The sequence below is a fragment of the Microdochium trichocladiopsis genome (assembly GCF_020744255.1).
Source record: "Microdochium trichocladiopsis strain MPI-CAGE-CH-0230 chromosome Unknown B0I36scaffold_9, whole genome shotgun sequence".
In the NCBI taxonomy this organism is placed as follows: domain Eukaryota; kingdom Fungi; phylum Ascomycota; class Sordariomycetes; order Xylariales; family Microdochiaceae; genus Microdochium; species Microdochium trichocladiopsis.
This window is the reverse complement of record NW_025763552.1, coordinates 306,692-329,412: the sequence shown is the minus strand read 5'-3', so window position 1 is coordinate 329,412 and position 22,721 is coordinate 306,692. Positions and strand designations below refer to the sequence as shown.

General features: G+C 55.9%; 8 protein-coding genes across 8 annotated transcripts; 6 read left to right on the top strand and 2 right to left on the bottom strand.

Moving 5' to 3' along the window:
- The first annotated feature begins 626 nt into the window (after positions 1–626).
- Positions 627–2,206, top strand: B0I36DRAFT_273982 (uncharacterized protein). The gene has a single exon (XM_046151338.1). It carries the CDS (start codon positions 798–800, stop codon positions 2,088–2,090), a length of 1,293 nt encoding a protein of 430 aa, XP_046007985.1. The 5' UTR covers positions 627–797; the 3' UTR covers positions 2,091–2,206.
- A 5,933-nt stretch (positions 2,207–8,139) lies between these two features.
- B0I36DRAFT_415727 (uncharacterized protein) lies at positions 8,140–9,442 on the top strand (the record flags this gene model as incomplete). Its single annotated transcript, XM_046162048.1, has 3 exons — positions 8,140–8,183; positions 8,252–8,454; positions 8,544–9,442. 3 exons carry the CDS (start codon positions 8,140–8,142, stop codon positions 9,440–9,442), a joined length of 1,146 nt encoding a protein of 381 aa, XP_046007984.1.
- A 407-nt stretch (positions 9,443–9,849) lies between these two features.
- Positions 9,850–11,034, top strand: B0I36DRAFT_366380 (uncharacterized protein; the record flags this gene model as incomplete). The annotated part of the gene is made up of 2 exons (XM_046159292.1): positions 9,850–10,330; positions 10,424–11,034. The coding sequence occupies 2 exons, from the start codon at positions 9,850–9,852 to the stop codon at positions 11,032–11,034; spliced, it is 1,092 nt and encodes a 363-aa protein (XP_046007983.1).
- Positions 11,035–11,337: 303 nt separating this feature from the next.
- On the bottom strand, positions 11,338–11,637 carry B0I36DRAFT_366379 (uncharacterized protein; the record flags this gene model as incomplete). The annotated part of the gene is made up of 1 exon (XM_046159291.1): positions 11,338–11,637. One exon carries the CDS (start codon positions 11,635–11,637, stop codon positions 11,338–11,340), a length of 300 nt encoding a protein of 99 aa, XP_046007982.1.
- Positions 11,638–12,509: 872 nt separating this feature from the next.
- Positions 12,510–13,687, top strand: B0I36DRAFT_331409 (uncharacterized protein). Its single transcript, XM_046154978.1, has one exon. The coding sequence runs from the start codon at positions 12,719–12,721 to the stop codon at positions 13,436–13,438; it is 720 nt and encodes a 239-aa protein (XP_046007981.1). The 5' UTR covers positions 12,510–12,718; the 3' UTR covers positions 13,439–13,687.
- A 249-nt stretch (positions 13,688–13,936) lies between these two features.
- On the top strand, positions 13,937–18,125 carry B0I36DRAFT_366377 (uncharacterized protein; the record flags this gene model as incomplete). The annotated part of the gene is made up of 4 exons (XM_046159290.1): positions 13,937–14,370; positions 14,427–14,775; positions 14,847–15,328; positions 15,386–18,125. The coding sequence occupies 4 exons, from the start codon at positions 13,937–13,939 to the stop codon at positions 18,123–18,125; spliced, it is 4,005 nt and encodes a 1,334-aa protein (XP_046007980.1).
- Positions 18,126–18,571: 446 nt separating this feature from the next.
- B0I36DRAFT_366376 (uncharacterized protein) lies at positions 18,572–19,111 on the top strand (the record flags this gene model as incomplete). The annotated part of the gene is made up of 1 exon (XM_046159289.1): positions 18,572–19,111. One exon carries the CDS (start codon positions 18,572–18,574, stop codon positions 19,109–19,111), a length of 540 nt encoding a protein of 179 aa, XP_046007979.1.
- A 1,353-nt stretch (positions 19,112–20,464) lies between these two features.
- Positions 20,465–20,911, bottom strand: B0I36DRAFT_352664 (uncharacterized protein; the record flags this gene model as incomplete). The annotated part of the gene is made up of 1 exon (XM_046157134.1): positions 20,465–20,911. One exon carries the CDS (start codon positions 20,909–20,911, stop codon positions 20,465–20,467), a length of 447 nt encoding a protein of 148 aa, XP_046007978.1.
- Between the last annotated feature and the right edge of the window lie 1,810 nt (positions 20,912–22,721).

The window sequence follows — 22,721 nt, the reverse complement described above, 5'->3', positions numbered from 1 at the left end:
TTGAGTGGCCTTGCACCAACCTGTTGTGCGCGCAAAGCCGAGAGGTGGTGGTATTTACGGCCGATGCATCAGAGATGTCAGGGCGGAATCGGGCCTAAAAGGGAATAGCAGAACGGGAAGGGTGTCGATAGGAGGAACAGTGCGCATATCGTCTGGCCGAAAGCATGGAGGGTACTTCTGGCCAAGTTCTCGAATGTCCTTGCGTGACTTGGTGGATACGTAGTGATCCCGTCAATGCAGCTCCCGCCTGTCCCGTTAGCTGGTAATCCATGACTGTCTGTTTCAACCCAGCAGCGTCTGGGCTGTGCACTGCATGACGAGATGAGGGGTCGGGGGCGGAAGTTCCCATTGCCCAATTTTTCTTTCTTATTTGCTCGGAGCTTCGGCCTGTTCCACGTCTTTCTGTCTAGGCTCGGATGGGTCCTATGGCCGCACTGGAGTTGTGCAAGAATCTGTGGCGGTGGAGACGCCGCCCCACGAATAGAACCTTTAGTAAAGAAGGGGAAACATTCCTCCTCACCAAATCCCCACCAAGACACGTCGACCCGATGCTTAGTCAAGTGACCTCATCTCGATCGCTGTTTAGCTAATGCCAGAAACTTCGGGTTCATCCAAGTGCCGGGCGCCTCGGCGCAATATAATAGTTGATGCAGTCCCGCGTCAGTAGATTTTCTTAGTTGGTGCAATTTTCTACAGTCGAAAGCAATACTCCTTCTCCCTGGTAAAAGGACCAGAAGATTGAGACGTGGAATTGCTTCTGCTCATCTTCCATTTCGTGCCATAGATCACCCGTCATAATGGGAAGTACCCAGCAAGACTCGGAGGGCATCCGGAACGTGCCCGCGCAGGGCGTCTCGTTCTTCACCCCAGCCCAGATCCCCCCGGCAGGCACCGGGCTGGGCTCCAAGAAGGCCGACTCTGATGCCATCCCCAAGCTCTTCACGCCCCTGACCCTCCGCGGCACGACCTTTCAGAACCGGATCTGGCTGGCGCCGCTGTGCCAGTACAGTGCCGACGATGGCCACGCGACCAACTGGCACCTCACCCACCTGGGCGGGATCCTGCAGCGCGGCCCCGGCCTGACCATTACCGAGGCCACCGCCGTCCAGCCCCGGGGCCGCATCACGCCCCAGGACGTCGGCCTCTGGAAGGACAGCCAGATCGCGCCGCTCGCGCGCATCACCGAGTTTGCGCACTCCCAGGGCCAGAAGATGGCCATCCAGCTCGCCCACGCGGGCCGCAAGGCCAGCACCGTGGCCCCGTGGCTGAGCATGAACGCGACCGCCCCGGCCTCCGAGGGCGGCTGGCCCGACGACGTCGTCGCCCCTTCGGCGATCCCTTTTACCGAGGGCGTCAACCCGACCCCTCGCGAGATGTCTCTCGACGAGATCGCCGAGCTCAAGCGCGACTTTGCCTCGGCCGCCGGCCGCGCCCTCCGCGCGGGCTTCGACGCCATCGAGATCCACTCGGCCCACGGGTACCTGCTGCACTCGTTCCTGAGCCCTGTCTCGAACAAGCGCACCGACCGGTACGGCGGGTCGTTTGAGAACCGCACGCGGCTGCTGCTCGAGATTGTCGAGACGGTCCGCGGCGTGATCCCCAAGGAGATGCCCCTGCTCGTGCGCGTCAGCGCGACCGACTGGTTCGAATTCGCCGCCGAGAAGGGCGTCGAGGTTCCCCCCGAGGCGGCCGAGTCGTGGACTGTCGAGCAGACGAGCAGGCTCGCGCCGCTCCTGGCGGACGCGGGCGTCGACTTGCTCGACGTGAGCAGCGGCGGCGTGCACCCCAAGGGAGCGGGCATCATCCAGGCGGGCCAGGGGTACCAGGCTCACTTTGCCAAGGCGGTCAAGAAGTCCGTCGGTGACAAGCTGGCGGTCAGCGCGGTCGGGTCCATCCACGACGGCCACCTCGCCGAGGATCTGCTGACGGCTGGCGGACTCGACGTCATCTTTGCTGGCCGCTGGTTCCAGAAGAACCCCGGCTTGGTGTTCCAGATGGCCGATGACCTGGAGGCCGATGTCAAGATGCCCAACCAGATTGGCTGGGGCTTTGGAGGGCGTGGCAAGAAGCAGAGGCAGAAGAAGTTGTAGGAGCGAAAGGGAAAGTAGAATCTGGGTGGCCGAAAGTCCAAAAGAAAAGTTCAAGATTGTGTATGAATAATGGACACAGCGATAAATGGTTTAAACAACAATAATGTTTGACGCTAAGCTACTCGTGCCCGATGAGATAGCCGTGATTTATCTCTATAACGTAATCCACGGGTGAGTGAGCCACACGGGTCAGTGAGCCACTTTTCCCCCATTTTGAATAGATAACCTTCATTTCCTTATTTCTCCACCAACAATCATGGTACGACAATCAAATGAATGCGATTTGGTTCTAGCGCTAGCTGCGCTTAAATCTGACCCAAAATTGAGCGTACGAAAGGCTGCATTACTCTATAATGTATCCCGCGCAACCCTCCAACGACGACGAGACGGCCGAGCTGCGAAACACGATACCCGACCACCCTGCCAGAAATTGACCTCGTACGAAGAGGAGAGTATTATACGATACGTAATTGACCTAGATTCGCGATCATTTCCACCGCGACTTAGTGGTGTTCGAGAAATGGCGGATCGACTCCTTGCCGTACGCGACGCGCCGCGTGTCGGAACGAACTGGGCCTCAACCTTCGTACGACGACGATCTGAGCTCCGTACGCGTTTTAATCGAAGAATCGACTACCAGAGAGTCCTCTGCGAAGATCCAGACGCGTATCGCGCGTGGTTTGAGCTCGTACGAAATATAATCGCGAAATACGGGATCCACGATGACGATATCTACAACTTCGACGAAACGGGCTTCGCAATGGGTAAAATCTCCGCCGAAACTGTCGTTACAACCTCCGATCGACGCGGGAGGCCAAGAGCCGTACAACAAGGGAATCAGGAATGGGTTACAGTAATCCAGGGTATCGCGTCGTACGGCTATTCGATCCCGCCGTATATTATCTTCGTAGGGAAGGTCCACCTCGACTCCTGGACCGCGAATAGCCCTCTACCGGCCAACTGGGTAATCGCGCTTTCAGAGAACGGTTGGACGACGAACGAGAGAGGCCTAGAGTGGGTAAAACACTTTGATTTCCATACAAAGAGTCGTACGAAGGGCACCCACCGCCTCCTTATCCTCGACGGCCACGAGAGCCACCATTCCGTCGATTTCGAGCTCTACTGCAAGGAACAGAATATTGTTACCCTCTGTATGCCTGCTCATTCGTCGCATAAGCTCCAGCCTCTCGACGTTGGGTGCTTTGGACCTCTAAAACGGGCGTACGGTAAAGAAATCGAAGGTCTTATGCGGGCGCACGTAACCCACGTTTCAAAGGAGGACTTCCTCCCAGCCTTTTATAAGGCGTACGACGCTGCGATAACCAAATCAAACATCCAGGCAGGCTTTCGAGCGACAGGCCTAGTACCGTACGACCCGGACTATGTGATTTCGCAGCTAGATATAAAGCTTCGTACGCCGACACCACCAGGTTCTGCTGGACTACCACCCCCCTGGGTCTCAAAGACGCCGAATAACCCGATTGAGGCCGAATCGCAGAAGGAGTATCTCCAAAATCGCATCGTACGACACCAGAATAGCTCACCGTCGTCTATAATCGTAAGCCTTAAGCAGCTTCATAAAGGGATGGCGATGATGGCACACGAGCAGGACCTTATGCGCCATGATATCGCCGAACTTCGAGATGCGAACGACCGCCTCAGCCGCCGTCGTCGTACGAAAAGAAAGCAGCTACAGAAAGGAGGGTCCCTTACGATTGACCAGGCAAAGGATTTGAAGGCTCAAATCGATGCGACGGAGCAGTTAAGGGCAGAAACGAGTCAGAATAGTGGTCGTACGAGGAGGCCCGAAACGCGCGCGCGGCGATGTGGCGTCTGCGGCGAGCCCGGCCATAATGCTCGTACGTGTCAGAAAGTTGTATCTGCCTCTGAAGAAGAGGATTCTGAATAGTTTCAATTGATTTAAGGCGTTGTGGTTGAATTGTCTTATACATTGTCGTACGAGTACTTGAAAAGTGGCTCACTGACCCGTGTGGCTCACTCACCCGTGGATTACGTTATGTATTCCGCCAATTACATTTTTTCTGCAGGCATTAGGCTATGGGTACACTCACGGGCCGCTCCCGTGAAAGGCCCAGCCGTCAACACCGTACGATGCAGCGGATCCAATTGGTGCGTTGGACCGTTCGCTACGTCTAGGTCAGGGGCGGCCGTGACTCAGCTCGGCGTGCTCCTTCTGGAAGACAGCGGCCCCACGGGCTGTTTTGTGGCAGGAGACGGGGCTTAGACTCCCCTTGGCATGCTCCTCTGACCATGGCCCGTGACGGCAATGCATAGCAATTACGATATATCGCCGGCTATTAAACAGACGATTTATAAGAAGTCCACAGCTTCCATCTACTGCCGTCACAACCAGCGTACCATCTTTCAAAGGCAATTGCTACACCGGCGTGAACGAATGGCTACACCGGCGTCACTCTTACACAGGCGTCACTTCCATGGCCTCTGATTCGCTCTTTTTTCCTTCGACCCACAGGTACATCGGCGCAAAGGCGGTGAAGCCAGCTCCCTTAACAAGTCCCTCAGCTTCGGTAAAGAACCAATAGGGTCAACCCAGGTCTAGATCGAGCTCATAACAAGATCTGCAGAACAAGACCAATTCAAGTATGCTCTAGATGCCAGCTCTCCATATCGCTATCCTCTCACTACTATCGAGGGAAGTACCTCCTCGTCGCTGTCAAGCAGCTCCCACTGACTCCTTCGCCTACGAATGCTAGGCTGCGTCTGCCGCCCGCTGGCACGTACTCCTGTAGTTCTTCCAGCTCCAAGAACAACTGACCGGCTGCGCGTTTGGCGCTGGGATGGGGTACTGGCCTGGTTACTAGCCTGGCTGCTGGTCTGTTGGCTCACTTCCAGTGGAAGCCTAGCTAGCGTTGACTTGTTGAGACTTCCCGGTGGTCGACCACGTCTGCGCCGTGGTGACTTGCTTGCTGGTTTGTTGGCTGGCTGGCTACTGGGCTGGCTGCTTGCCCCGATGGCTAGCCGCGCTGGAACAACCTGCGTGGTGTTCTTAGGTCTGCCCCGGAGAGCAGTGGCGATCTTAGGGTCGAGGATTCGTCGGTATGGATCTCGAGAGGATGGCTCTCGTAGGCGCCACCGAGGATGGACCTCCCATTTGGTGAAAGGCGTGCCACTTCCCAGCTTTGAGTAGATTGTGTGACAGCAGGGGATTCCAAGTTCGGTCGAAACCGAGCATTCCTCGCCGCAATCCCCGAGAGGGTCAGGAAACGGATTCTTTCCTGTCGGCATTGCTTTCCTTGCCAGCCGATATTGTTTCGTGATCAGTCCGAGACCCTTCGAAGAGAGCGCTATTCGGAGTTCGCCAAGATACTCCGAGCTGGACCCCATATACTCTCGTGCGGTAAGTACCTCATCCGCTGCGCAGGCATCGTTGAAATCCCGCTCTTGGTCCTTCATCATGTCCTGCATAGCCTCAAAAAGGCGATAAAGATTGCTCATACCATTCAGAAGATAGCTCTTGATGTTGTTGTTGCTTGCTTCTGTACCAGAGGTGACACGGACCCCGAAATTGCGATACTTCCGGATGAAACAGCGGGCCCATTGGGCCCTGACGGGCATGTAGGTTCCATGGAGATACCGCAGGATAGCTCGCTGGTCATCAAACTCCTTACAGAGGTTTGCCCATGCCTCGTCGTGGGCCTCCTCCGTCTCAGCAAATAAGACGAGCTTCCACATGATGAGAACTCCTCGATAGTTATGAGGGATAGCCTCGGTTATTGGCGTGTGAACCAACTCTCGGTCTTGAGGGGTTAGTTGAGCTTGTGGCTGCGGGGTAGTTGCCTCTCCGTCGCTGGTACCAGGGCTACTTCTGCTGCTGCTGCGGGCGTTAACCCACCTCTGCTTTGACTTAAGCAGGATGTTCGAATTGATGTGGTGGATGCACAGCTGCTGCTGTACATCGGGGAACTGGTCGTTCAATGCGGCTTTCATCTGGTCGTCGAAATCGGTGACGATCACATCCGGTCGCCGGATGGAGTGCTGCTCTGCTAGCTGTCGAATGCTCTCGGAGAGGAATTGGAACCCTTCTCTCCTCTCGTTATCTATCAGACCGAAGGCAGCGTTATAGACAGAGCCAAGGCATGTCTGTCCCGTTGCTTGGAATAAGGGAAGCTTGAAGCGGTTCGTGTTATATGTGTTGTCGAAGCTGATCACCTCGGGGAACCGCTTCCACATCTGGAGGCAGTAAGGAAATGTCCAGACAAGGCCAACAAGACGGTTTGGCTCATCGTCTCCCCACTTAACGAGATAGGGAACCTTCATCTCGTCAAGCAGCTTGATCAGTGCTGCAGTAGGAGTATGGCCATCCAGCTTGTCTCGGTTGATACGAGATCTGGCGTTATAGATGTCTTTCCGTGTAAAGGATGATTCGGGATGCTGCTCCTGGACGATAGCACGTACGTCACGGGCCCGAATTCCGACCCGACGGCTTGTCGATTCGACCGTTGTCCTGATAGGCTCGGTGAGTCTCCGATGGGAGGGATGAGCAGATGGCCCGATGCTGCGGCCGTGGTTATGCTGGCTGTGTTCGGGCTTCGAGTGTTGTCGTAAGAGCCACTTCCCCTCTTCTAACGCCTCGGCAACAACCATCCATTTACATCCACACTTTCGAGACTTCCGTCGTCGAAGTCCTGCGCCTTGACTAGGGGCTGGTTCTCCGAATCGATCGCATTGAAAAGTGTACCGGATCCTCCGACCCTTATATGAATGTGCATTTCGTCGAACAATACCGAAGCCATTAGCCTTCGCGAAAGTATTCACCCACTCGAACAGGACTTCGGCTGACGGCGCTGGGTCGCCTGGGATAGCTGGGTTCGGGATCCCGTCAGGGACAGGCGATGACGAGAGGTCGGGCAAGGGCGGTGAAGCTATAGTCGGAGAGTGCCTGTCTCGGGGAGGCGAGTAGGGCGGAGGTGATTCGAGTGCATCTGAACTAAGCGGCGAGTAACCCCATCTCTCACGCCATTGGCGGACTTGTTCGTATGACCGGACGAGCTCGAGGGTTAGTCTCCGGTGTGTCCCAATCACCTCGCGTACTAGCTTGAGAACAGAATGAAACTCGGCCTTGGTGGGAGAGGGATGCTCTTGTACTGATTGCGGTGGAGAGGAGCGAGGTAGTTGGTCCGTTTCTGGGCCTGGTATAGGGATTCTAACTCGTTGGGACCGTCTTCCTTGGGATGGGAAATCGTTCGAAAGGTGAATCTCTTGATCGAATCGTAGCCCCCATGGTGGCTCGTTCAGCCCGCGCGATCCACGGGGCCGTGGCGCGGTCGTCAACGTCTCTGGATATGAGGCGAAAAGATTATAGAGTGCTTCATCGTCGCCGACGCCGTAGTGTCGGCCAATGCTCGTGCCTGTGCTATTAGAGGAAGGTGGTCTTGAACTATCAGATTGGTCCTGCCGCTGTCGTTTTCGAGGCCGGAATTGATAGCTTCGTCGTCGTTGGTTGCTTAGGGAGCTAGATGGAGACTCGGGCTGGGACATGACGGCCTCGATCGCGATAGGGAGTGTCGCACGCACGGTGAGAAGATGAGTAAAAGAGTACTTGATTCGACTATGAAAGAAGGAAAGAAGGGTCTCATTTCGGGCAGAAAGTAAAGACCTGCTTTGCGATGCCGATTCTAGATGAGGCTGTTGGCGCGATCTGATACAGCCTGTGTTCGAGTTTTGGTCTCAGCAGGGGTCCAACACACCTCACTCCAGCCCTGTGACCTTAACAAATACCGTATCTTTCGCGAAAATCATTCTAAGTAGGCTCGACATGCGGCAAAGAGGTAATTAGTGTAGTAGCTAGCTGGTGAAGAGCTTCCATAAGGCGCGTCGATCGTTGCGGTGGAGAGGTAAGCCCGAGGTACAACGGGCGCTGTTGGCAGAATCTAAATGCACTAACAAAAAGGGATGGACCAATCAAAGGCCGTAAAAGCGACGCCTGTATAAGAGTGACGCCGGTGTAGCCATTCGTTCACGCCGGTGTAGCAATTGCCCTTTCAAAACCCCTCCATTAAAACTCACCATGTCGTTTGAACTCGCAATCAGGCCGGGGGACCTCGTGTTGATGTAAGCTAGCCACGATTCTGCACCACTCCTAATCACAGTTCACGAGCGCGACTGACTGTCGTTTGCAGCACCGGTGCAACTGGGTCCGTCGGCGGCGCAGTTGCCAACGAGATCCTTAAGGCAGGGTACCGCGTACGTGCGCTAGTGCGGGACGAGACCAAGGCTGGCTACCTGCGCGAGGCCTTCCACGCTCGTTACGGACAGGCCGCATTTGAGACGCGCCTCGTGCAAGACCCGACTGTCCACACCGACCTTGTAGATGCTATGCAAGGTGAGCATTCACAACGACCTGCCTGCCAAGGCCCATGAAAGCTAGACTAAATGCCTTGCACCTGCTGACTTGACGGGCGCGCGCGCGAGTCAAAAAAGGCTGCGCCGGAGTAGTCCACATGGCAAGCAACACGTCCCTCTCCCCCGACCCGGAAGTCGTGATCCCGTCCTCTGTCAACCTCGCAACCGCGATGCTGCGCGCTGCGGCCGCTACTCCGACCATCAAGCGGTTCGTGTTCACCTCGAGCACCTCGACCCTGCCCCCATTCCTTGTCCCCATCAACAACAACAACAACAACATCAACAGCAGCGAGACGACGCACAGTGTCACAGTTACGGCCACAGGGCCCGATTCATGGGCCTCCGAGGAAACGGTACAGAAGGGCTGGGCAAAGCCCTACTCCCCGGCCAACGCGGGCGCCGTGTACGCGAGCAGCAAGATCCTCTCTGAGCGCGCATGCTGGGAGTTCGTTGCGGCCGAGAAGCCCAGCTTTGTGCTCAACACTGTCGTCCCCGCGACGCAGATCGGCGAGCTTGTACACCCCAGCTTGGTGTCCAGCGCCAACGGTCTGCTGTGGAAGATCTGGAAGGGCGGGCCGGATGCGGAGCGGGTCAAGGGGCTGCTGCATTTTGTTCGGGGGAGTATTGGCGTGGGTGGAAAGGGAAGCTGTTTGCTCAATCTCAGTGACTCGGGGCTTTTGCACCTTGCCGCGCTTACGCATGCAGATGTTCAGGGGGAAAGGGTGCTTGGAATTGGGGAGGTGTTTGATGGGAATGATGTCATCGACTTCATGAAGCGGATGGATCCTGGACGAGACCTGCCTGCCAAGGTTGGCAGTGGCGGGGACGTCGGAGCGAGTGAGAAGATTCAAGCGGTCGTGGACAGGTCACAGACGTTGGAGCTTCTGGCGAGGTTTGGGCGGACGGGATTTGTCGGGCTGGAGGAGAGTTTGAGGCAGATGGTTGCGAGCGGCAGCCTTGAGGCGTGATTGTGGAGTGCTGCAGGCATCAAATGAGTTTGTTTGCCTTGCAATCGAACGGAACCTCAGGCTCTCGTTCAGTAAAGAAGATCAATGTCTTGTTTGGAGTGCCTTGTTTGCAGCTCGATCCACCATCCCGACAGATCTGTCGCCAGTGACAGTCCTTGTCATTGGGAAATGCCTGAGGCCAAGCTAGAACAATCCTACGAAGCCAACAAGGCAGCAGGTTCGTCACTGCCTCATAGGGCATCACGACAATGGCAGGTGTACATCACTCTGTTACTCTAACTTGAGTGTTCGGAATCTTGCTTTGTCACCTGTACACTCACACACTGCGCCACGCATCCACATACACATACTCAGACACACACGTGCGAACGCAAAGCTGCAGAGATTCAAAGCTGGCCAACCTCACAATGTCCCCTATGAAGACGACCGCTAAGCACCCCTGGACCAGAGGCAAGCTCTACGACCAGCCGTACTATGCCTTCTCAATGAAGACGCGGACCTGGGAGCCGGTCGGGACCGCGCCGGCAAGAGACGAAACAGAGCCTGGGCTCCTAGGACGTCTTGAGGTGCTGTCCTGGAACATGGACTGGACGATGCCGGAGCGCTTGGATCGAACAAAGGCAATTTTCGAGGAACTCCACGCCCACGTGGAACGAGCGGCAAGAAAGTTGGGGATGGAGTTACCTGCAGCCAACGCAGCGGGTGGCCCCGCAGAGCATGGTCGGGCAGCGGCCATAAGGGCCCTCAACATCGTCATCATGCTCAACGAGGTTGTGGAGTGGTCTATTGGGCGCTTGAAATCGCTCGACTGGGTCCGCAAGCACTTTTACTTGACTGATATCAACACCAGCTTCTGGGGCTGTGGTCTTCAAGGAGAGGGACAATACGGTTGGTTCCCGCCAAGATCGTCTCAACCAGTCAACCCCATGTCTTTCGTCACTTATTTTCACAACGGAGTTCCACTGACGCGGTGAGATTTAGGGACGTGCATCCTCATACCCAAGACGTTGCTGATCTCCAGCGTGGGCAGAATCCATTACACCGCCAGCAACTGCAACCACGATGCTTTGTTCGTCGACATTTCCGTTGTCCCAGCTGGCAACAGCGCCAGCAGGCTTAGGAGACAGCGCACCCTGCGCCTATGCTCGACCCAGCTGGACCCCTACTCTTACGTCCTCGACGACGACCGCAGGAAGCAGCTGGCCGAAGCAGCAGCTCACATGCACATTGCCGACCTGGCCATCCTCGGCGGGGACCTCAAGGCCGTCTGCGCGGCCGACCGGAGCCTGCATTCCGAGCAGCGGCTCCTGGACGTGTACTTCGAGTGTGGCGGGGTCGAGGGCTACGGCGCGACCTGGGGCCCGACGGCCGGCAAGAAGCGCCGGGCGCTCAACGGCATGGCCAGGGCGGACAAGGTCCTGTTCTGCGGGGAGGGCTTGTTTGCGAAGAAGTTCGAGACGTATGGCCACAACATCGAGGTTGAAGACCAGGAAGCACGGTCGAAGCTAAAAAATGCTTTGCAGATGGATAAGGGCTGGGTCTCGGAGCACTTGTTGATCAAGGCTACTTTTATCATCACGCCAGCTCAATGAGCGTGTTTGTGTTGAGGAGGTCATTGGACCCCTGCTACAGGTCTTCGTTTTGAGAGATTGTGGTCTTCTGTGGAACCCTGTCCGCCGCGGGCACTGCCGACCTTGATCTAATGGAAGGAATTTGGAGACGCAAGGACAGGAGAAAAGAACTCCCAGGCCTGTGGCGTATCACGGATGTAGTCAATCTGATTTATTCGCTTGTGTTGAAAACTTATCTTCTGTTCCGGTCGCGCTACGATGCGGCGTTGCAACTCTGCATGCTGCATTACCCAGTGTAAAGGGGAGTCAAGCGGGAGATATGGATCAGAGCTGGATGTAAAAGGCAGCTGCAGCAGGCTGGCTGGCGGCTGCCGCGACGCAGAGGAACGCGGCGTCTGCACCTTTCAGGCAGGGAGATGGCACGTCGACGTCTGTGATATCGCCTGCGAAGAAGGAGACGCGTTTCTGGATCGCTACGTCGGTCGTGAGCTCGGGTCGTTGCTTCTCGACCTTGGCCCGGGAGCGGACAAAAGCCCGGATGTGCACGTCTTGCCGCTTCAGCAGGGTCTGCAGGACGTGGCCACCGACCTGACCGGGTGCGCCGAGGATCGCGTAGGTCGGCATGCTGTCTCTAGCTGATGTGGTTGCGTTGGACGACAATGCCGTGTATGTTGATGTCGGTACTGGGATTGTGATTTGTGCGGGATGGTGTGATGCTGTGCGTTATGCCGCTTCTGACTTCTGACTTATAAACTCTGGTGGTGCTGTCATGTTTTGATCCAAATCAGAAAGGAAAATGCTATCCGGGCTTCAAACATCCCCGAAACTGGTCACAGCTGCGACTTTGAACGTGTTGGTAGGCGGGGAAGGGCACTCCCGCAGAATCCGTGGAGGCTTGCTTGTTAACTGAGTTGGCTTGTCCCATAGACCTCTGACCACATGTCGGCCACTATAGGCGCCGCGTGCACCGACTGTGACGTTGCTAGCTTAGTGTGCCCACCGTTGGCTTGTGATAGGGGTCCGGTCGCAGACCAGGCATGTAGGGCTGAGGTGGGGATCTATGACGCGAAGATGTGCTTCCTTTCGAGCTAGCCGTAAATTGGATCCCTACATCGGACCCTTCTAGCGCCCGAGAATCTGGTCCCCGAGCGGTCGCGGTCGTGGTCGAACTCTAATTTCGCCGTGCAACGACAACCAGGCTTGGCCTTGGATGATTCGCGATGTGAGTGTCACGATCCTGGTCCCTGGCAGGGTTTACATGAGCTTCGAGAGTGTCGATCAACCGAGCGCGAGACTCTGATGCTCTCGCCACACACATTGTGTCTATCTTACGAGGCCCGCAAGTCGGCCATATTTCGCACCGTTGAAGCTAGAAGAGGGCAAGCAATGACCGACTAACGGCCCGTGGAAAACCCCGACTGACACCAAAGCTTGGCATGACTGCACGATGACCGCGCGAAGTAAGCCGCCTCAATGTCTCACGCACAGCAATAAATAAGTCCCACGTCGCGCCTGTAAGCAAGCCAATTCCGTTCTCCATACAGTCCTCTACGTCTGTGCAGATTGAGCTGGACCTGGAGCCTCCACATACTAAAAGTCTCGACGTTGACAGTATCTGCCCGCTTCTGCATGCACTCTCCCAGACCACACGCCTCCCACCAGTAACGAGATTTCACGACGAGCCTCGAAATCCATTCCCGCCACGATGGCCAGCTCCAACACCGCCGCCGCTGCAATCAACATCACGCACAGCCTCACAATCGCCGCGTTAGCCACCCTCGGCGGTGTTGCTCTGAGCCTGCGGGTCTGGGTCATGCCCGCCATCAGCCTGGTCCAGCGACCTGGCAAAACCACCGCCTCCACGTCCAATCCCACTATGACCAAGAACAACACGATAACCCAGATCCGGCAGTTCAACCACGTCATCTCGCTGGGCTTCAAGTATCTCCAGTCGAGCAGCCGCCTTATACCCGTGGTCCTGCTCGGGCTGGCGGGCGTGACGTGGTACCACAGCAACCACGGTCACACGGTCGCTGGTGTTGGGGAGGGGCAGCAGGTCCAGCAGGACTGGACGCACTACCTCATCGCCCTTTTCGCGCTCGGCTGCACCGCGCCGTGGGAGGCTTACCTCATCTTTCCGATCAATCGCGAGATCGAGGCTATTGGGAGGGCGCTGGAAGGTCTGGAAGAGCTGGAAGGACGCCAGAAGCAGCGGGTTGAGAAAGGAGGAGAAGCTGCCGATTCCTCTGGGTTGAACGGGAGCATTACTGGCGAAGAGGACGAGGAAAGGACGGCCAGGGAGGTGCAGCGGCTGTTTGACAAGTGGCAGAAGTGGCATACCGGTAGGATTGTTAGCCCCTTTTTCGCGGTCCTGATTCTCGTGGGGAGTGGCGCTGGGATTCTGCCGGGTGTGCGGTTATGGTGAGCCAACGTGAGCATAGTTTCTAAGTGTAGTCTCCGCAGAGGACTGTCGCAAGAAAGGATCGAAATCGCAAATTATGGCAAGTATACTTGTTCTGGTTAGTTGCAATCACGACGAGGGCGAATACAAACCAACTTAGGAGCGACGCCAACGTCGTTGAAGACGAGACAATCAGCATTACCAGGCTCCAGTGGGATAGAAACCACCGGGTCGTGACAAATGAAAACTTCTGAAGGGAGACAACCCCATTTCACTCCGGTAAATAGTAGGACTGATACAAGGATCGGGTAAGTAAGATAGAAACATCAGCCAGCATTCAGTGCGCCCTGGAATTTGGCGGGAACGGTACCCGCCAAAGTCGACCCCGCACCGTCAGTCCATGCGAGGAAAATGCTCCCCGCGCAAAACATGAAGCGACATCAGCGAGAGAGGAACTGGGCGAGATTCGTCAAGCAAGCTCTGCTGGACCACTAGCAAACAGCTCCAGACGCCCCCGACACGATGGATCCACTCAGCTTGACCGTCAACATTATAACTCTGCTCGATACAGGGCAGAAGATCATCAACCTGCTTCGCGATATCAAGGATGCTCCTGCCGAGATCAGCAAATTCCTTCTCGAGGCGCAATCGTCTTGCATTGTGCTTTGGCGGCTGAAGGACTACATCTCCCGGTTTGAATCTGATAGCTCCAGTGCTGGTCAAGCTCCTCTAGACGCCTTCAACAGTTTGTTACAGTCTGACAATGTGCTGGGCCAGTACCAAACAACTCTTGAGGGTATCCACGAGAAGCTGGAGGAGTGCAGCACGACCAAGAACTTTCAGAAGCTCCGCCAGCTTGCTACTTGGAAGACAGATAAAGCAGATCTTGAAAAGGGATTCCAGAGGCTGGACCGCCTGAGAGGGACGATAGAGCTATTTATGGCCAGCGAGACGCTGTACGTAACCGTTACTCACAATATCGCCGGTTTATCGAAGCCTAATGCGAGCACAGTGCACGAACGGTCTCTCATGGCAACACTCTTCGTGCCATCAAGCAAAATACCACCACAATCATCGAATCACAGATCAGTTCAGAAGAGGAAGCCAAGAAAACAACGATCCTTGACTGGGTCGAGCAGCGGTCTAATCGCTACGATACACTCCAGCGCGACCACTATGGCAGGGCTCAGCCAGGGACCGGCCGATGGTTTCTCGAGTCTGAACCTTTCCAACGGTGGACCTCGGGCACGTCCAAGACGCTTTTCTGTCCCGGCATGCCAGGATCAGGCAAAACTATCATTGCATCAGTTACCACAGACTACCTGAGATCACACTTTCCACCGCAAGACTCCAACGTTGCCGTAGTGTTCTTTGACTACAAATCACAAGGGAGCAAGGTCTTTTGCGTATACTGTTCTCTATCCTGTGGCAGTTTATTCACGAGAAAATACGGCTCGAAAAAGTGGTGGTGGAGTTCTACGACAAGCATGCCAGAGTCGAGCCGTGTGTGGGCGACATCACTGCACTGCTTCAACACCTCATGGGACTCGCGCCTCGCACTTTCATCATCCTCGATGCGTTGGATGAGCTGTCGAATGAAGTCGGAGCGAACGGGTGTAAGGGGCTCCTCAACTGTGTCACGCAACTTCAGGCGACGGCGGCGACTGATGCAGGAAACCAACAAGGCCACCAGCTTCGCTTGCTGGTGACAGCACGGCCGGGTACCGAGCTCACGGCATCATTTCATCCCGACACGACTATTCAGATCCACTCCGCGGCGGAAGATATACGACTCTATCTTGAGAAGCGTGTCGAAGATCTTGATGAGCTTCCTGAAGTAGACGACGACGGTAACGAGGCCGATATGTTGAGAATCAGAATCGTTAACAGGATCCTTGAGGCTGCTGATGGCCTGTAAGTTCCAGGCTCCTGATCTGTCGAGTCGGTTGATTTAACTGACATCAATCCAAGGTTTCTACTTGCTAGCCTCCACGCAGATTCGCTGAGGGACGCCTTTACCGTCGAAAAGGTGTTCGAAACCCTCGACGCAATGTCAACAGGGCAAGACGCTATGAGCAAGACTTACGAGGCCACTCTGCACCGGATCAACGCACAGAGCATCCAACGGAGAGAGCTAGCGCAGTCAGCTATTGGCTGGATTCTCCAGAGCCAGCGTGCCCTCACGCCAATCGAACTGCGGCATGCCGTCGCTATCCGGCCTGACGTCTTCAAGGATCCTAAGGGCAACGTGCCGACCTTGAAAATCATTCTGGCCGTCTGTCTCGGCCTCGTTACTGTCGACCTGGAGACGAACGTCGTGCGCCTTGTCCACTACACTGTACAAGAACACCTAGCGAAAGTGGATGTTCGGGCTTTTGCGCCGATCCCGGTGAACACGCTGGCGCGGTCGTGCTTAACATATCTCCTGGTCCCGCCACTTCACGACACGGTTGTGAAGATGTATGAGGACTGGGAAAGCAGCTTGACGCTTACATCGCCTGGCGAGGGAGACTTGCATAGTCATGGGGGTCTCCCGGATCTGCCGTTGGTTGACAGTCAGCGGTGGCCGTTCCTTCTTTATGCACGCGAGTACTGGTCTTTCCACTATTTGCGCGGCACGACGGCACCGACGGACGAAAGTCTTGCTATGGAATTTCTCACGAATGAGAGAGCTTTAGCCACTTACTGGCATCCTGACCACGAGACCTTCGAGCACGGGATGTGGGTAGACCGTGCCGGTTGGGTATCGATGGGTTTCTTCACAGTGCAGTGTCGACTGCGCAAGCCTGGGCCTGTCTCAGTCGCGTCGCGCTGGGGCCTAGACAGCCTAGTAGTCACGCTGCTCAACGGCGGTCATGATTGTCATGGACTTCGGGCTTACTCTATGGGTATTCAAGATTACGAAAATGGTCGTCGTTCTCGGGACCAAACACGAGACGACGACAACGACGACTGGTACGACCATCACCCGCTCGTGCTCAGCGCCAGACATGGTCACCTGTCAACGGCGCGCATACTTCTGAAAAGATGTAAAGATCTTGGAGATGCCTTTGAACGAGCCGTCTGCACTGCGTTGAAGCATAACCATGCCCTGATTCTGGAGCTGCTGGTCCATCACAAGACAAGATCAAACCTTGTTCTCAAGGCACTCGCTCATGCCGACAAGTTTTCTCTACTCAAGGAAAAGCGCATTATGCAAGCATTGACTGCGAACCATAGTCTTAGTGTTGGGCCAGTCGACTTTTGGTGGCTTCCCTTCGCCGAAGATCCTCGATGTCTTGCATGGGTCGAATTCTTGCTCCATCACTACGTGCCCTCAGAGAACTCTTGGCAGAAGCATCTTTTTTTTGAGCTTGTCGATACTGTAACGTATGATGGCTGCCAGATCGATTATCGAGCTCTCCCCGAGGTTTCGGGATCGCCGGATGCGAGTTTCGAAGCGTACCACACTGCATTGTGGCACACCGTATGGCATAAGCAACATCAATCCCTAGTCTCCATTGCGGAGCAGCTCCTTGTCACAAACTTTGCTGAAGAACAACGACGTAGGCTTTTTCAAGCTGCTTTCCATACCACCGTGTGGCGCATGGATCTCGAGATTGTGCAAACGCTGCTGGGTATCGAGGACATCGACGTCAATGCAATGGATGGCGGAGGTCAGACTTGGCTCACGAAGATATTCAGAACTGGACTCTCAAGCGAGACACCGCTCCAAGTCATTAAGCTGGTTCTGGGACACGAAAGATGCGACCCAGATGCAACAGACATTGAAGGCCGGACACCTCTCTCTCATGCCGTGCAAAGATTTTCACAGTTCGATGATAAACTGGTAGATATTCGCATGTCTGCTGTCGAGTCCCTGTTGCAGTTCATTCCAGCACTTGATCCTGATCGACCGGATCATAGTGGGAGAACCCCTTTGTCGTGGGCTGCGGGATCCAAACACAATCGGCCCGCCATCTGCAGGCTCCTCTCGCTCCCAGGTGTGCAAGCGAGTTCTGTCGACTGTCGAGGTCGGAGTCCACTGTCCTACAGCGCCCAGCATGGCGATCTCGAGAGCTTCACAATGCTGTTGCCCGTAACGGATCCCCGGCAACTTGACAATCCCGACGTGGAAGGTCGCACGCCATTCTTTTATGCCGTGCTAGATGGCAACGTCGAAAAGCTCCATCTTCTCATGGCCAGTGTAACGATCGACGTCGGTCAAACCGACATCGCAGGTGTCCGGCCGTTATCGGCTATTCTTGAGGACCCTTTCCGTCGCGCGGACGCGCTGGTAGCTCTGCTGTCGAGCCCCACGTTCAGCTTTGCGACAGAGCACCACACGCCGCTCGAGGTGATGTTCGCATTAGGTGGTTGGCATCGCCTGAACCGGTGGTACGACAATTACAGGGAGAGGGCTCTCCAGTCTGTGCAGGCGCTGCGTAATGCAGCCCCCAGCTACAACATCAACGAGCGCTGCAGTAAGACAGGTTTAACGGCGGCCTCTCATGCAGCAAAGGAGAAACACCCAGCCGTGATGGCTTCAATACTCGAGGTGTGGGGAAATCTTGCAGATCTGAGCATCAAGGACAACGCTGGGTTTACTGCGGTGGATTACGCCATGGAAACCGACAGGGACGAGACGTTTGAAATGTTCGCAAAGTGGCCTGACTCGTTTCGTGTTGACGCGGCCAGATTATGCGACGAAATTGCTCGGAGCAAAGCTTAGCGCGTGCCCCAATGACACCTTAGAATTTGCTGAGGAGAGGCTATCGTAGTGATGGAAGTGAGATACACGTGTCGAAATGTATGTTCTTCTTGCACCAAGCTTGATGTGCCTGGAAGCAATACTTGACGCATGGGCCGTACTCGAGGCCATGACCCTCACACTGTTCTTTGGACGTCCCAGACTAGTTCAACCTGACGTATGGTGTGGAATAAGCACAATTGATACTCAATCCATTTTGTGTTAGCGAGGACCTCGCCAACGCGGGATCGTCTTGGCGCTGCCAATCCCAGAATGGCAGCTCATTTCATTGCGTCTGCTTTCCTCCGGCGAGGGTGTACTACTCTCTTTCCTCGATTTACCTTCATGACTCCTAAGATCATTCCTGGGCGCTGAGACCATCTGAGAATGGCCTGTCAACCACACAGCTCGGTCTGAGCCAGATTACTATGCGAGTCAACAAGGGCCTATCTGCCATGCTTCTCTCACGTTCCTTGGGCGCCGTTAAGGCTATGCTCCTGGCCACTAAAGTCCTGGGCAGTGCATTGCCTATCACCTTCAACGCCACGGAACCAGAAACGCTCGGGCTCTGGGGTGTCGGCGATGCTCTGGCAGACGGCGAGATGTCCATCATGTCTGGCTGCGACCAGAGAGCATGCCCAGACAATCAGCGGGAGCAATGGGACTTCATCCAGAGCTTCAGCGCATACTTTCCCAAGGTCGGCATCCGCTTCGACAGGTGCGGAAAGTGCTCCAGCTTCGTCATTGGCCATTACGGCGACGGCTGCATCAGGTTCAACAATTGCGAGTGGGACCAGACGCAGGAGATCTGCGCCGACACTTCGAAGCGGCGCGCACACTGGTACGGTCCCGGTGGAAAGGTCTGCTACACGTTCGCGACCACTCCGCATGCTGGCTGTTTCGATCAGGGCGGGTTTTCCTCGTCCCCGCTGATCTGGAACCCAACCAAAGTTGCTTGTACCTGGTGAGAGCACGCCACCAGCCAAGCTCCATGCGTCCAGCACAGCCAGGGATTCGCAGGACAACATGCCAAACACACCTTGAAGCCGACGTTCAGATGAAAGGGCCCTTCATTGGGCGATGGTGGCGTTGTAAATCAAGTCTAGTCACGGGAGTAGCTAGAATCAAAGGCAGAATCACTAGACCAAGAATTCTAGTTTACCTACGCAGCGCCAAGCAAGGCGAGGGTAGTTGCAAACCGGCGGCAGACGTGCTCAATTGTTCCATATCTCCCAGCAGTGTGACCCCTTGATTGTAACGGTCCGCAGAATGGGGGGAACACCAAAGCCAAACACGGCTATGAAAGTCTGGTGTGGAAGTGCGTTTACTCTTGGCGAGCTCGATTGGCTAAGCCATTACTGGGTCAAGAGCGTCGTATTAGATATTAATCTGCTTATTTATGCGCCACTATTGATACCGAGTGTATTTACGAGTGATTGAGGGAAAACCTTGCATTATTTGACACATCAAATTATTTTGCTCACTGCTATTAGCCACAGTCTGCTTCCATCATGGGCTTGCGCAACTAGGCAGCTAGGACAGCTGGTTTTATCTGACTGAGTAAGCTGATTAAGTGACCCCTGGAAGCCGGACAAAGTCTTATCATGATGTTCAAGGTGGGGCTAATCGTGACACGTCGTAGAAGCACGAGCGCCGCATTCAAAATAATCGTGCTCCAGTAGTCTCTGTCTCGCACTGCACAACGGAGCCTCGGCAGGTCGTGATAAGCACGATCGGGGCCAGCCGGGTGGGCTTAGTTAGCAGCTCAGGTGTCACAACAAAGCCTAGCAATCGGATCTTGCCCATGAGGGCAGACAGACTCGGCTCGCCTGCTTTCCTTCCAATCAACCATGGCAACTAAACCGTCTCACGTCGCGGCGCAGACCGTGCATGAGGCGATGGAAATATCGTTCCCAGCGAGCGACAGCCACCTGTCATTTCTCGCACTCCCGGCCGAGATCCGGAATCTCATCTACAATTATCTTCTTCGACCCAAGCGCTATCGTGACCCGCGTGTTTTGCCGTTCGACGGACAGCCAGCCGAGGACCACCTTCACTGCCGACCGGGAGACCACAAGTTTAAGCGCCCCCCCCCCCCCCCCCCCCCCCCCGGGGAGACTACCCCTTTCAACCGAGAGACTCGCCGACGGAGCCCCCCGGACGCTGCGCCTCCCGCTCAGCCACAAGCCGATGGCCGGCCACGGGCATGGTATGCGCCTGCTGGCAGACGTACAGGGAGCTCGCCCCGATGCTGTACTCGCGGTACACGGTGTCGTTCTTTACCCACTCTCGGGCGAGCCTGGAATACCTTGACAATCTCGTCAGAGGTATCGGCCTGCGAGCTGACGCACACCTCTCTGCTCTACTGCCCTCGCCTGTCGTGTGGTTCGAACGCGTGTCGATACACATTCCGACGCCGTGCTCGACAGGCGAACTGAGAAGGTCGCATAAGGGGTCCCGGAGTACTGCGCCTCCATCTCGCCCGCGACGTGCTGCGACGTCTCGGACACGGTCTTCTTGAGGGCAGAGAGGAAGTAGTGCTTCCGATAGACTTTGTCGCGCAGGCCCTGTATGCTGTTTCTGGCGCTGCCTCTGCCGCGGAGGTAGTACTGCCTGCGAGCCCGATCCCGTGGGTCCATCTTGCGGTGTGGTGACGCCCATGCGCCTTCTTTGGCCTTGCGGAAGGATCTCAGGTGTTGCTTTAGAAACGTGGAGATCTTGGAGCCGATGTAGTAGAGGAGCAGGGCCTGCAGCAGGTCCTCGCGCATGACGGCGTTGTACACACCGTTGACAGCGATGGATTGACAGCCTAGCGTGCTTGGCCTCCCACGCGAGCCGTCTCCGGGATCTCAGAATCAAGTTCTTCCATTTGCTGCACCGCCACGATGCTCACTACCTCGGGAGCAGGCGAGGGGGGGCACGGACAGCGAGCTCGTCGGCGTGGCTGGGGACGGGAACCTTGCTCGGGTGGTGGCTTCGTTCCGCAGGCTGGCACGCATGGAGCGGCTTGTGGTGCACGGCTTCTATGGCAGCATCTGGCCTGTGGTTCTCGACGAGCTGGACGGAGATGATGATGAGCAGGAGTCGCTCAGCCTGTATCGCGTTGGGTTCAGGTGCTTTGTTCCCGCGTACGGCATTCTGAGTGGCTCAAACGGACTCCAGGTTTGGCTACAAGCCATGAAGGTGGACTATAGGAGAAGAGGAAGGGATCGAGATGGGATTACTAACACTGGGCAGGAGCCATCTAACCTGGTATGGAGAACGGATAGCTTGGGGCATGGTCCTGTGCAGAGATGTTATCAAAGGATACAATGAAGTGACGGATATGGTCCGCGTTGGAAATATCAGTCGGCGATTTTTACGCGCCCGGGCCATGTCCACGAAGCGGCGGCTGCTGATCGGCTCGCTATCTGACAGAGCAGCTGAGAGCACCAGCAGCTCCAAATATGCACTCAAAGCTTGATCCGTAGTCTCAAAGCATTCATTATGCTTCCAGATCATGCAAGAACCATGACGGGCTACTCGCGATCATACGTGCTGCAGGGGTCGCCGTAGTTCATCTGATGGCCGTGCACTATTCAGTGGGCCTCACATAAGCATAACGACAGGTCGACTGAAAGAGGCGACCGAGGCAGATGGACTGATACGATACGCCGTCCATGGCCGCCAAGCCGACGGATAGGGTAATCGGCATGTTCAGGTCGCACGCGTGAGGCTCCACCGCTGCCATGCTGATCTTATCCAGATGAGGAGTCCGGGGTCAGCCGCGAGCAAAAGAGCTTTCCATTACTTGGAATCATGACTCGCCCGTCGTGATTGGGCACAGTTGACGAGGCGGCATAATTCTGATCAAGTCTGTCTTTATCTCGCGTGATGCCGGACACTGCACAAGACTCTGAACACTGGAGCCCTCCGGCGAGCGGCGAATAGCAGGCCGTGGTGCGAGGTGCCAGGGGATGCCGGCCAAGGTCTCCGCCCGGACGTTGCGCTTGGCCGGGTCTTGGCTCCGGCAGACCGGCACGGCCCTCGACCACACGCGCCCGCCGGCCAACCCGCAGTCCCTTTCCTTGCCCAAGGCAGGTCAGGACATGCCGCTGTCCAGAGGATTGTTCCAAGAAGCTTCCAAGAACACGCCAAGCGCATCGCTACCCCGGTGCTGGCCTCGGCTCCGTCAGCGGCCGCCTATGACCTGTCTGTCGGCCGTCGGCTTGCTCCGTTTTTTCACCAAGAATCAAGGCCTGTGCAGTCCTCCACACCACCAGGCTGCTCCATAAGTGCAGTCTGGGCGAGATAAGGTCTAATTAGTCCTCCAAGGATGCCAAAGCAGCCAAAGCCAACAATGGAAGGTGTTTTTCTTACTGCTCGCCACCACGGCGTCCCCGTGGCAAGTACTCGGTTCAAGGGAGGGAGCATATATACCGCGCCGCCCGCTGCCAACCGAGAGCAAGCTGGTCCCTCTTCTCGACCGTGGACGTCCTCTGTTCTGGAAAGCGGCGATCACTGCTCCATTCAGTACTTGCCAATTGTTGCATACCCGTCGCCGCAACCATGACGACCTACTACGAGCCCAAGACTGTC

Bases quoted from the DNA above. Each gene is read 5' to 3' on its own strand.
- B0I36DRAFT_273982 (XM_046151338.1), top strand. From the start codon at position 798: ATGGGAAGTACCCAGCAAGACTCGGAGGGCATCCGGAACGTGCCCGCG.
- B0I36DRAFT_331409 (XM_046154978.1), top strand. From the start codon at position 12,719: ATGGCCAGCTCCAACACCGCCGCCGCTGCAATCAACATCACGCACAGC.